The 15,012-nt window shown below is 37.9% G+C and overlaps 1 protein-coding gene across 1 annotated transcript; it reads left to right on the plus strand.

Annotated features, from left to right (window-relative positions):
• Nucleotides 1-13,323: 13,323 nt before the first annotated feature.
• On the plus strand, nt 13,324-13,912 carry LOC110935334 (glycine-rich protein 3 short isoform-like). The gene is made up of 2 exons (XM_022177751.2): nt 13,324-13,471; nt 13,561-13,912. Exons 1-2 carry the CDS (start codon nt 13,375-13,377, stop codon nt 13,767-13,769), a joined length of 306 nt encoding a protein of 101 aa, XP_022033443.1. The 5' UTR covers nt 13,324-13,374; the 3' UTR covers nt 13,770-13,912.
• The last annotated feature ends 1,100 nt before the right edge of the window (nt 13,913-15,012 follow it).

A 15,012-nucleotide genomic window follows, 5' to 3' on the forward strand; every position in this document is an offset into this window, starting at 1 on the left:
GGGTTAAGGAGAGGAAATATGTAATTGGTTTATTTTATTATTATTTTTTTTTGGTGTAGGAAAATACGTAATAAGACAGCTTAAAAGGGAAAATATGTAAAAATCCAAACAATTAAAAGGTATAACTCAACAACAGTATTGAAAAACTTCCATCTTTCACCACCACAAATTACAAGAATAAATGCCGTTTTTTGGAAGAAATAACCTGTTTAGAAAGAAATACTAAGAGTAAATTCTTTTAAAATCAAGTGTCGTAAAAATGTTGTTAAAGCTCATTACTTGGTAGTTATGTGTCTGGCAAGGGAAAGGAGGACGAATTTGGTGTGGAGGAAGAATCTATTGTAACGCCAAGAGGATATATTAGTTATTTTTATTTTTTAAAGAGTAAATTACAAAAATCGTCCTTTATGTTGACCATAGATTGCAAAGTGTATCGTTTATCTTCAAAACGTACAAAAATCGTACTCGATGTTTGCAAAACCCTACACATTATGTCCTTTATCCATAACTTAGTTATTTTTCATTGTTAAGTGGCTGTGAAATGATCTAAATACCCTTACTATTAAAAAAATAACTAAAAAGTTAAAAGAAATATAATTAATATTTAAAAATTCATATGGGACCCACCACTCACCCCACCCTCTTCATCTTCCCCAATCTTCACCACCACCACCACCGTCTCATCCTGCCGGAAATACGCCACCACCTCACCCTCTCACCATCATCTTCAACCTCATCCACCACTGTCATCACTTTCAGATAAATCATTATGATCTAATTAAAGAAGCAAATGCAAGTAAAATTACAAACTATTACCAAAATCGTTCTGGATGACTTTCAAAACAAATCTAATCAACTAGCTATCAGTCGTCAACCACGTCACATTTTACAACCACAATTCCAGGTTTAAGGCAATAACTTCTAATGACCTTCTATTTCACTTCATTAAACCTAATTTTAATGCAGCAAAATATAACACAAATTAAGTCCAACACTTACCATATATACTATTTACGGTTGCAGCAGCTGCAGATAATAATCCATCAATAACAGGTTCTCATATCTTACATATCCTGAAAAAATAAAAACAAATCAAAATGAACCCTAGCATTGTGTAAACCCTAGCAACATTGCTTATCCTCACCAATGGCAGCTTACTCTTCAATTTACAGCATAATTTCAAACTAATTAACCTCAAATTACAAAAACAAATTCGACTTTCTAGCAATTCATCTTCCAAAAATATTATTCAGTATTAAAATTTAAAATTCATCACATTGCACGGTTACACTTCATAATCAAAGCAGAAATAAACGTACTATTAACCGTTAATCAACACCAAACCCTAGGACTCATTTGCAATTAACAAAAAATTCAAACCAAAAACATTTCGAAACAGAAACCCTACCTTCGACGCCAGAGCAAGCTCATCAATCAGGGCAAAAGGCCGATGATCTCTCAAGCTCATTAATTTGCGCCCAAGCTTCCCAGTGATGACTTCATGATTGTATATGTAATTAAATCGAACAGTCAACCGATGAAATATGTATCAAATCGTGAAGAAATAGTACGTTTGTTTGCGCCCAAGCTTCCCCAGTGATAACTTCATGATTGCATTTGCGACGCTGGTGGTTCTGGGTTAATCCCGACAACAACATTTCTAGTGAGGTGATGGTGACAGTGGTGGATGAGGTTGAAGATGATGGTGAGAGGGTGAGGTGGTGGCGTTTTTCCGACGGGATGAGGTGGTGGTGAAAGGTAGAGATGGTGAAGATTAGTGATGAATTGATGATGAAGTGGGTGGGGTGGGTGGTGGGTCTCACATGAATTTTTAAATATTAATTAGAGTAAACTGCAATTTTACCCCCTGAGGTTAGGGGTCATTGGCATGTCTACCCCCCTAAGGAAATAATTGCAATTTTACCCCCCACTGTTTGCTGTTATGTCGCAACCTTACCCCCCAGCGTCAAAGTCAATAACAGATCTGTTAACTCTAAGTTGAAATGACTATATTACCCTTCCATTTTACCCCCAACATTCGTGTTAAGTCGCACAATTACCCCCCACTGGTAAATTACTAATTTGTCCTTTGTTATTACCCCTTGTACTTTGTGTTAAGACACAACATTACCCCCTGCAACCACTGCCACCGCCATTCACCACCACAACCACCACTGCCACCTCCAGCCACCACCCTCAACCACCTCCAGCCACCACCCTCCAACACTCTCAACCGGGTACCACCACTGCCACCGCCATTAACCTCTCAAGATCCAAATCTCACTCTTCCACCTTTCATTACACCTAAATCCTTCATGGGTCTTCAACTTTCACTCCAATTCACATAAATCTCATCTCTTTTTATCTGCAACAAAATGGCACAATAGACAAATCAAGCAACTTTTCTTTAGTAGAACTTGATAACTCAAAAGTTGCATTTCATAAACACATCAACTTCAAATGCTACTTTCACTTGTCATAGTTCTAAATCCTTCTCTGTTCCCACCATCTGTGGTTCCTTTTGTCAATACATCAACGAGTTCAAATGTAGAGAGCAACATTCTTTCCCTACATATTACCTCCACGAGCCGACTCCACACACGCGGTTCAGGGTTAAACCCCATCTGCGCCGACTCCACACACTCGTTCGATGTAGCAAAATGAGGGAGGAATCCCCTGCTCGCCATCACACCAACCAACTCTGTTGCTTTCCGCAAATATCCCAACTTGCATAGAGAATTCAGCACAATCCTATAACTAGATTTGTCCAAATAAACACCTTCATAAGGTAGTCTTTCCAGCATTTCAAGAGCTTCATAAGTTCGATCATACCTGCACATTTTATAACAAGTTATTTTTTGGCTATAAACATCCCATCACCATCTTCGCCGCCGTTGTTGCTGCTGTTGTTTTCGTCAACATCTTCATCGTTAAGCAGAGTCGCAGCTTGCCGCAGCTTGCCGCATCGAGTCCGCAAGCTGATTCAGTTCTTCAATCGCATCCATTTGGATCTAAATATCTAATAATCGATAACACGACAGATCGAAGCGGATAATATCACAGATCGAGCAGATCGAAAGTAGAGAGTATAAACCCTAGGTTTTTGATGAAGAAGATGATGGATCTACAGTGAGATTTGAAGAGGAATGATTATTATGTAAAGAACAGATGATGGGATCCGACACCAGTCAGTCACCACTAGTGTCACAACCCCCGATCCCTCGATTCCGGGAACGGGCGGCCGTGAGCCAGTTGCGGTGGTATCACGTTATTAATTTATTTGGCAGCGGAAATTTCATCAGGACCGTAGTTAGGAAATGTTTAAATCAGAGTAAACCACCTTATTTTATAATATCAAACACATGGGTGAAACCCAAGTTTTTATTACACACTAAATTACAGGGATAAATCCCACTTTATTGAAATAAACGTTTTCTTTTATTTAGGTAACTTTTATAGCCACTTTTCCAAGCCTTCAATGCTGTCCAGCTGGCTTCTAGTTTGGCTTTCACATTTTGTTACCTGAAACGCGTTTTAAAAAGGTTTTGTCAGTGGAAAATACTGGTGAATGAATCTCAGTTTAATCAAGAAATATGAATTTAGTTTAGACAGTATTGAGGGCGATTACAATGTTTCCATCTACCCAATTACTCATTCAGTAGTGTCACGTCTGACTGAGGGTCATATTACCCATTGGCTAACTCTTCGTCCAATGGTAACGTTACTCACATTTTGTATACAAAACCCCAACATACCGGTAGTAATTGTAGAATTACAAAGACTCAATCACTGCTAAATTGCATTGTAAAACATTTAAGGTTTTGTAAAAACAGTTGGTAAAAAGGAGATTACTCACATTGCTATTTTAGGGTTTTCCTTTATGATTTCCTGGTGAATATCTATAATTTACACAAATGCACGTGTGTTAGTATAATAACCCATTTTAACATTAGTAATACCCTCCCCGAGACGGCATTCCAACGACTACGTCGGGCAGAACCACGACAGCCGTTACGGAACCCTAGATCAATCGGGCAGCGTATCTAATACGTCTCCAGGGGTTATAATACTTACATCGTAGCAGAACCTCGCTAATTTAGGGGGTATAATGCCCGGCTATAATAACTCCCTACAGAAATTGTGATTTGAGAAACGAAAATTGAACGAGCAGACTGAACTCCCGTTGCCTCCTATTTATAGTTGTGAAATCGGACATCCTCGCGGCCCGCGTGAAGTAAGGCTAGGCCTTACGCGGCCCGCGTCAACAGGCGGTCAAAGCGTAGCTTGTCCGGATCACCTACTAGCTTCGACACGATGATGACACGTGTCGGCTCCGGGTCATGCCACAATTCAGGAGGCTCGCGGCCCGCATGGACTTAACCAAACTTGTACGCGGCCCGCCTAAACTTATGGTTTTGGCGAAGTCTGGTTTCACATTCGCGCGGCCCGCATGAGCTTGAGGTGAGGCCCTACGCGGCCCGCCTCAGTTTAACAAATTTTTGTTTTTATTTATTTTATATAGTATACTCTATTTTCGGGGCTCGGTTTTCACATACGGGGTACATATAATGACATATTAATATATATATTAGGGTGTCGGAATTATTATGATAAGTGTCGGTTTTACCGAGGGTTGTTATATCCTCCCCACCTTGTTTTAGAGCTCGTCCTCGAGATCTACTGGAACAAGTGTGGATATTTCTTTTTCATTTCCGATTCAAGTTCCCATGTGTACTCGGGTCCTCTTTTGGAATTCCATTTCACTTTGACCAGAACTAGTCTTTTATGTTTGAGATTCTTAATTTCCTATCTTCAATTTGTAGAGGCCTCTCCACAAACTTGAGTTGCTCATTTATCTCTATATCTTTGAGAGGTACTACGAGTGATTTGTCAGCTAAACACTTTTTAAGATTGGATACATGAAACACATCATGTATTCCTGCCATTTCCTCTGGCAGTCGTAGCTGATAAGCTACAGGTCCTATTCTTCGGATAATTTCAAAAGGTCCAATATACCTGGGACTTAGCTTTCCTCTTTTGATGAATCTTACCACTCCTTTCCAGGGTGAAACTTTCAACAATACTTTATCTCCTTCTTGAAATTCTAAGGGTTTACGTCTATTATCGGCATAACTCTTTTGTCGATCACGTGCTGCTTTCAGTCGTTCCTTGACTTGAATAATTTTATCGGTTGTTTCTTGTACTATCTCGGGTCCAGATAGTTGCTTTTCTCCAATTTCTGCCCAACAGACTGGGGTTCTGCACTTTCGTCCATAAAGTGCTTCGAATGGTGCAGCATTGATACTTGTGTGATAACTGTTATTATAAGAAAATTCTATCAAAGGTAAGTGTTCGTCCCAATTACCTCCGAAATCAATTACACAAGCTCTAAGCATGTCCTCCATCGTCTGAATTGTTCTTTCGCTTTGTCCGTCCGTTTGATGGTGATAAGCGGTGCTTAGGTTTAGCTTAGTTCCCATTGCTCTTTGAAAACTTGACCAAAAATGAGAAGTAAAACGGCTATCTCTATCAGAAACAATTGATAAAGGTATGCCATGTAAAGAAACGATTTCATTTACATACAATTTGGCTAATTGTTCCATACTAAAGGTTTCCTTTATTGGTAAGAAATGAGCTGACTTGGTTAACCTATCTACAATCACCCAGATTGTATCATTTCCTTTCCTTGTTTTAGGCAATTTGGTAACAAAATCCATTGTTATCAATTCCCACTTCCAAACTGGTATTTCTAATTGTTGTAATAAACCTGAGGGTTTCTGGTGTTCAGCTTTAACTTGTGAGCAAGTTAAACATTTAGAAACATAAGCTGCTATATCCTTTTTCATTCCTATCCACCAGAAATTTTTCCTTAAATCCTGGTACATTTTATCACTTCCTGGATGCATCGTATATTTAGATTTATGGGCTTCTTCTAATATACAGTGACGTAAATTTCCTAATTTAGGTATCCACATTCTCTTTTTATGGAACCTCCAAATTCCATCCGTTCCTTGTTCTAATTCCTTAATCATTCCCTTTAGTTTTTCAGTATCTTCCTTGATTACTGATTCTTGTGCTTTTCTAATCTGTTCGTTTAAATCTACTTGCAGATTTAATTTAAGAGAATGTATTCTTTTTGGTTTTTCATAATATTTTCGACTTAAAGCGTCAGCCACCACATTGGCTTTTCCTGCATGATACTGAATATCGCAGTCATAATCACTAAGCAATTCCATCCAACGTCTTTGTCTCATATTCAACTCTTTTTGCCCGAAAACATATCTTAAACTTTTATGATCAGTGAATATGGTAAACTTACTACCATAAAGATAATGTCTCCAAATTTTAAGGGCAAAAATTATGGCTCCTAATTCCAAATCATGGGTCGAATAATTTCCTTCATGACTCTTAAGTTGTCTAGATGCATAAGCTATAACCTTTTGACGTTGCATCAATACGCATCCATAACCTAACTTAGAAGCGTCACAAAAGATTACAAAGTCTTCAGTTCCTTCTGGTAATGCTAGTATGGGTGTATGGGTTAATCTTTGCTTAAGGATTCTAAAGGCTTCTTCTTGTTTTGGTCCCCATTCAAACTTAACAGATTTACAGGTTAACTTAGTTAAAGGAATGGCTATTCTAGAAAAATCTCGAATAAATCTTCTATAATAACCGGCCAATCCTAAGAAACTTCTAACCTCAGTTGGTGACTCAGGGGTTTTCCATTTAGTAATTGCTTCGATCTTTGTTGGATCTACATGAATTCCTTCATGATTCACCAAATGTCCGAGAAATTGCACTTGTTCTAACCAAAACTCGCATTTTGAAAACTTAGCATAAAGCTTTTCTTTTCTTAATAAACTTAAAAGTACGTGCAAGTGCTTTGCATGCTCTTCTTTGCTTTTAGAATAAATGAGAATATCATCTATGAAGACAAATATGAATTTATCCAAATATGGCTTACATATTCGGTTCATCATGTCCATAAATGCGGCTGGGGCATTGGTTAAACCAAATGGCATGACAGTAAATTCATAATGACCATACCTTGTTCTGAATGCGGTTTTAGGAATATCCTCTTCCTGTACCTTTAATTGATGATATCCTGATCTTAAATCGATTTTAGAGAAAAATCGAGCTCCTTGAAGTTGATCAAACAAATCATCGATCCTCGGTAATGGGTACCGATTCTTAATCGTGACTTTGTTCAATTCACGGTAGTCAATGCACATACGCATCGATCCGTCCTTTTTCTTGACAAATAATATTGGTGCTCCCCATGGCGATGAACTTGGTTGTATAAATCCTTTTTCCAATAATTCGTCTAATTGTTTCTTCAGTTCTTGCATTTCAGCGGGTGCTAAACGGTAAGGTGCTTTAGCAATTGGTGCTGTTCCTGGTAATAGGTGAATTCTGAATTCGACTTCCCTGTCTGGCGGTAGTCCTGGCAATTCTTCTGGAAAGACATCTGAAAATTGGGATACTACTGGGATATCTTTTAATTCTTTTCCTTTAGTGTTAGTGATTATTGAAATCAAATACACTATAGATCCTTTTCTTATACAACTTGCAGTTTTCATCACAGAGATGAATTTAGTGGATCTAAAAGGTTTATCTCCTTTAATTGAGATCTTTTCACCTCTTGGTGATTTTAATTGAATTGTCTTTTGATCACATAAAATACTGGCTTTATTGGCTATTAACCAATCCATTCCTAATACTACATCAAATCCAACCAGATTCATTGGGTAAAGGTTTGCCATAACAGTTTCTCCATTTGCGGTTTCCACTAGACATTCTTGTGGTAGTTTAGTTAATGATTGATTTAGGAGTTTGCAAAATGAAGTATTAATAAAACTTTGGTTTGCACCAGAGTCAAATAATACTTTAGCAAAAATATCATTAACTAAAAACGTACCAGCAATGACGTCTGGGATCATCTTGGCTTCGTCTGCAGTCAAAACAAATGCTCTAGCATTTCTAGTGTTCTGGTTGTTTGCAGCTGGGGTCAATTTTGGGCAGTTTGTCTTAATATGACCTGGTTCCCCACAGTTGAAGCATACCCTGCTATTGGCTTTCTTCCTGCAATCTTCTTCCTTGTGACCTGAGATTTTGCAGAAATTGCAGTATATGGAGCATTTTCCAGAATGCTTCCTTTTGCAATACTTGCAATAAGGTGCAGATGTAGAACCTACATTCCTACGGTTGAAATTCTTAGAACGGAATTCTTGGGTAAGCCTTTGGGATAAGTTTTTCCTCTGATCTTCTTCCCTAGTACGGATTAACTCATCTGTCAAGGTATTGGCTAGTTCTACAGTTTCTTCTATGGTTTGAGGTCTAGCTGCCTTGACTACATGCCTAATTTCCCCAATTAATCCCCAGATATAACGGGAGATTAACACTGGTTCTGGTGATGCAAGGGTTGGTACCATCCTAGCATATTCAAAGAATGTGGTAGTGTAACCTTTACTGTCTACCCCCGTCATTCTAAGATTTAGGAACTTATTTGCTATCTGTTCTTTTTCATTGGGAGGGCAGAATTTCCTTTCTACCATGTTCTTGAATTCTTCCCATTCCATATTATAAATCCTATCACTTCCTCTGGATTGGAGGATAGTGTTCCACCATTCTAAGGCTGCATTTTTAAACAGATTTGAAGCAAACATTATTTTATCTTCTTCAGCACACTTGCTTATTTTCAGAACTGCCTCAGTTTTCTCTATCCAGCGTAAAGCTGCAATGGGTCCTTCATTGCCCGAGAATTCTATTGGTTTGCAGGACCAGAATTCCTTGTAAGAACAACCATGTGGCATGGTTCTTCTTCTTTTGGGAACGGGCGCTTGAAGTATGGGTCCATTGTTCACGCTGTTTTCTGGTTCAGTTGGTCGCTTACTGCTATGCTTACTTTTATTATTCGCTTCCTGAACTGTTTGAATAATAAATGGCATTGCATCTATAATTCCCTGTGCCACAATATGCTGAACGGCACTATTATCCATTTGGTTTCCGTTGTTATTATTGTCCGAATTCTCATTAACCACGTTAATGTTACTCTGGTTATCGTTATTCAGATTTTCTTGATTTCCCGCGTCGGCCATCTGAATTTTAGACATTTACCAAATATTAATATCACAAATAATATTTATATATAGCCAATCACATGACACGCATTTTTTTAACCAAAAGCGTCGAGCATTGCGACATTTACTCTATTTATATAGTATGCATCAATACACACCAGTACAGAAATAAAAATTTACAGTACCGACTGAAATGTAAAGCTACAATACTAATAGTATGCATCCGTAGTTTTTTTTTTCTAACACATACACACATATATTGTTATATTATTATTATTATTACTACCGTCTTGTCATCACATTCACTGATATGGATTCATCCAGAAATCCATATTGCGCTCGTCGTACTTCCAGACGAGACGCTCTCCCACCTGTCGCATTCGATCACTGCTTTCTAAAATTTCCTCCCCAAAAGTCCTAAGTTCCTGGACATTTTCTGCACTCATTGGGGGTGCAGGTTCTAGGACTGGGTTTGGAAACTGAGGTACGGGTTCCTGATACGGAGCCTGGTAAGGATATGGGTTCTCTAAAATTTCCCTAACGTATGCATCACTAATGTTATAGGGATCTTGAGGATCTAACCCTGGATAAGCTCCTAAGTTGGGTATTGGCACATTTTCCTGTATTGGGTTTTGTTGCACGTAGTCCCTAACATCGTCCCACCAGGGGTCGTAATTGTTTGGGTCTAGAGGATCAGGTGCAGGTACCCTAGGTATCTCCTCCGGGTTGTAATCAGGCATTTCTATCTGGTCTTCTACTTCCATGGGTTGATCAGGATTTTGTGGTTGTGGTGCTAGCATTTGTTCCAGGTTTGGGTCAGCAGCAGTGGTTGCTAAAATATGGATATTAGCGATACCCCTATTGAGCATATCCTGATTATAAGCATCAGTTTCTCTTTTTGCTGCGGCTAACACTCGCTGTTCTTGTAACTTTTTCATTCTTTTCCTACGCTCGTGCGCTCCCCTACTGAACCATCCCCTCTTTTTCTGAGGAAATGGCTCTTCAGACTGAGCCTTAAACACAAAGATCCCTTCTTCTGTGTCAGCAGAATACCCTGAGAGGGCAGGCTGAGAAGAGGAGGTGCCTTCGCTCCTAGGCGAACCAGACAGTTGACGATAGGCGTCAGAAGGTCCTTGGTCACTCATACTGTAAACTAACAAATAGTCAGATAACACATAGCAAGAAATACAATTATACACTTATTTCCATAATTTATTTCCTAACACTTTGAATTTTGATGTCAGCAGAACACTTCTGTGGCTGAATCAGTGGCATAGCTCTGATACCACCTCCTGTCACAACCCCGATCCCTCGATTCCGGGAACGGGCGGCCGTGAGCCAGTTGCGGTGGTATCACGTTATTAATTTATTTGGCAGCGGAAATTTCATCAGGACCGTAGTTTGGAAATGTTTAAATCAGAGTAAACCACCTTATTTTATAATATCAAACACATGGGTGAAACCCAAGTTTTTATTACACACTGAATTACAGGGATAAATCCCACTTTATTGAAATAAACGTTTTCTTTTATTTAGGTAACTTTTATAGCCACTTTTCCAAGCCTTCAGTGCTGTCCAGCTGGCTTCTAGTTTGGCTTTCACATTTTGTTACCTGAAACGCGTTTTAAAAAGGTTTTGTCAGTGGAAAATACTGGTGAATGAATCTCAGTTTAATCAAGAAATATGAATTTAGTTTAGACAGTATTGAGGGCGATTACAATGTTTCCATCTACCCAATTACTCATTCAGTAGTGTCACGTCTGACTGAGGGTCATATTACCCATTGGCTAACTCTTCGTCCAATGGTAACGTTACTCACATTTTGTATACAAAACCCCAACATACCGGCAGTAATTGTAGAATTACAAAGACTCAATCACTGCTAAATTGCATTGTAAAACATTTAAGGTTTTGTAAAAACAGTTGGTAAAAAGGAGATTACTCACATTGCTATTTTAGGGTTTTCCTTTATGATTTCCTGGTGAATATCTATAATTTACACAAATGCACGTGTGTTAGTATAATAACCCATTTTAACATTAGTAATACCCTCCCCGAGACGGCATTCCAACGACTACGTCGGGCAGAACCACGACAGCCGTTACGGAACCCTAGATCAATCGGGCAGCGTATCTAATACGTCTCCAGGGGTTATAATACTTACATCGTAGCAGAACCTCGCTAATTTAGGGGGTATAATGCCCGGCTATAATAACTCCCTACAGAAATTGTGATTTGAGAAACGAAAATTGAACGAGCAGACTGAACTCCCGTTGCCTCCTATTTATAGTTGTGAAATCGGACATCCTCGCGGCCCGCGTGAAGTAAGGCTAGGCCTTACGCGGCCCGCGTCAACAGGCGGTCAAAGCGTAGCTTGTCCGGATCACCTACTAGCTTCGACACGATGATGACACGTGTCGGCTCCGGGTCATGCCACAATTCAGGAGGCTCGCGGCCCGCATGGACTTAACCAAACTTGTACGCGGCCCGCCTAAACTTATGGTTTTGGCGAAGTCTGGTTTCACATTCGCGCGGCCCGCATGAGCTTGAGGTGAGGCCCTACGCGGCCCGCCTCAGTTTAACAAATTTTTGTTTTTATTTATTTTATATAGTATACTCTATTTTCGGGGCTCGGTTTTCACATACGGGGTACATATAATGACATATTAATATATATATTAGGGTGTCGGAATTATTATGATAAGTGTCGGTTTTACCGACGTAGCTTGTCCGGATCACCTACTAGCTTCGACACGATGATGACACGTGTCGGCTCCGGGTCATGCCACAATTCAGGAGGCTCGCGGCCCGCATGGACTTAACCAAACTTGTACGCGGCCCGCCTAAACTTATGGTTTTGGCGAAGTCTGGTTTCACATTCGCGCGGCCCGCATGAGCTTGAGGTGAGGCCCTACGCGGCCCGCCTCAGTTTAACAAATTTTTGTTTTTATTTATTTTATATAGTATACTCTATTTTCGGGGCTCGGTTTTCACATACGGGGTACATATAATGACATATTAATATATATATTAGGGTGTCGGAATTATTATGATAAGTGTCGGTTTTACCGAGGGTTGTTATAACTAGGGAAGAATATTATCAATTTGGGATGTGCAGACGTTGTTGCTGCTGTTGTTCTTGAGATTTCTGTGGAGGTGATGATGATTTGAGATTTCATTTTATGAAAACCCTAATATGAAGTATAAGAAATGCAGTACAGTGAGTTATTTGAAGAAGATGATTCTAATTTGACTTTATAAATAAATAATAATAATAATTATAAATAAATATAGGGTAAGATTACCAAAATACCCCTGCCTATAACAGTCAAATAACTGTTGACTGACGGCAGTGGGTAAGGTTGCAACATAACACCAAACAGTAGGGGGTAAAATTGCAATTATTTCCTTAGGGGGGTAGACATGCCAATGACCCCTAACCCCAGGGGGTAAAATTGCAGTTTACTCTATTAATTATATTTCTTTTAACTTTTTAATTATTTATTTAACAGGAAAGGTATTTAGGTCATTTCACACCTACTTAACAATGAAAAATAACTAAATTAGAGATAAAAGACATAAGGTGTAGGGGTTTGCAAATATCGAGTACGTTTTTTTATATTTTTTTAAGATAAAGAACACACTTTGCAATATAGTGTCAACATAAAGGACGGTTTTTGTAATTTACTCTTTTATATATAATGTTTTATAGTTAATGATGTTTGTTTTATAGGGTCTTATTTTTATTTTATAAATAACGTTTCTTATATTAATATGCTATGAAACAAATAACATTTTATCTTTAGTTTTATATATAACATTTTATTTGAATTCTCTTATATATGAATAACTTTTGTAAATTCTTTATTTTCAAAATAATATATACTTTTTTTTTAACTTAATCCGAATTCTTCTATGCGCAGCTATAGTTTTCATAGTTTTCATAGTTCGGGACGATAATTACGAACGTAAAATACAAAAACAACAGTCGAAAGGTTTGACTTAAACACTTTAAAGGTTTGACTCAAACACCTTGATCACACCTGTCACTACATCAAGACACCTGCCACAGCCTCAATCGAGACACCGAGTTACCGTATGCATTCTCATCAATCGAAAGCCTAAAGTCCAATATAAAATTACTATTAAGATTTAAGTGTCAGTGACAGTTTGACAATCCCATGCATGCACAAATGTTCACACACAACCCTGAGTTCACTATATATACAAAGCCCAAACATTCACCATCTTCACACCATCACCAACACAACTTACTTCTTTTGAAGCTGAGAAAATGAAGATCAACTCGTGTTTCGCTTTTGCATTTCTTCTTCTTCTCGTCTCCTACGCTTTGGCCGTAGAGGCATCGCAGCATGAGACCATGAGTCAGAGTTCGTATTCTTATGCGTACTCAATGTGTCCTAAAATAAGTGTTCACTTCTAAAGTTATTTAATGTATGTTTTTATTTCTTTAATGCAGAAGCAAAAGCAGTTAGGGATAAGGTAGAACCAGCAGATCATGGTGGAGGAAGCTGGAATGGCGGTGGCTGCCATGGTCCTGGCTGCGGTGGTGGCGGTGGCCATAATTGTTATCATGGATGCTGTAACCATGGATATCACGGTTGTAATGAATGTTGCCACTCAGCAGAAGAAGCCAAAGCCTTCGCCGAAAAACAAGCGCAACCCTAGAGATCCTGAGTGATATGTAGTGCGAGAACGAATCCATGTATTTTAGTAGACTATGAATAAAACAATACATGGTTATGTAATACAAGTACTATGAATAAAAATGAAACGGAAAAGCTATCTTTTTCCGCCTTAGTGTTATATAATTCTATGTGTCTCCTCCGAAGAATATTAGATGCATGGTAATGAAAATAAAGTAGGGTTTTGATTTCTACTTATTTGTGAACAAGACATGACTATTCAAGAAAGTGATCGATAAAAAAATGTACTTTTGAGATCCGCAAAAGAATTAAGATTTGGAAAAGTAAAAAATAAAGTTGTTTTACCAATATAAATTAACAAATTAGCCAAATAAATTTAGTAAATTATCCAGATAAGTCTTGTGTCAAGTTTAGCTGAAATATATTTCAGAATTTATAAAATAATAAAGGTTGAAAAATATAATCCCTTTGAAAACTAGAATAGTTTATTAGTAAATATATACAATTATTTCTCAAATATATATAGGGGAGGGTTCCATTAAAAAAACCACATAATTAGTAAGAAAACTCGAAAACTTCTCCTTAATAAAAGGAATGAGCTTTTTAATGAAAATAGGGGCAAAATTGGAAAAAATATATAAGTTGTCAAACATTTCTATATTCTTCAAATGCTATTATTTTTTTAAATGCACTATAAAATCACAAACTTTATTATCTTTCGTTCGAGTATATTTTTTTGTAACAAACAAATTTTCTTAGGTTTAAGGTTTACTTTTTAGGTTTTTAGGAAGTGGGGGTGGAGAGTTTAGATTTTAGGGGGTGGTGGGGGTTTAGTTTTTTCCTAGTGTTGCATGTGTGTAATACAAATGTATTTAAAAGAATGTATTTTAAAAATGATAGATTTACAACCAAAAAATGTAAATAAAATTATTTGGTGTGTTTTTTAAGCTTTTTTTTTTTTTTGTTTTCGAGTTTTCGCAATAAAAAGAGTTCATGAACTCTCCCCTATATATATACCGTTTACCATTCTCAAACTCACTAACTTATTCACAAAACTCTCTCCAAAATATTACGGGGGTGCAGGTGGGGTGACTAGGGATGAAGAAGAATGTTTTTTTATTAAAATAAAATGATAAAGCCAAAAGACAAAAATACCCCTCTTATAAATGTAAAATTTCAAACATACCCCTCATTATTAAACAGTGTTAATTAACTAAGTTAGTCACTTGGATAAAATGTTAAAAAAAATGCCAAACGTGGGGGGC

Source organism: Helianthus annuus, chromosome 4 (assembly GCF_002127325.2).
Source record: "Helianthus annuus cultivar XRQ/B chromosome 4, HanXRQr2.0-SUNRISE, whole genome shotgun sequence".
Taxonomy (NCBI): Eukaryota; Viridiplantae; Streptophyta; class Magnoliopsida; order Asterales; family Asteraceae; genus Helianthus; species Helianthus annuus.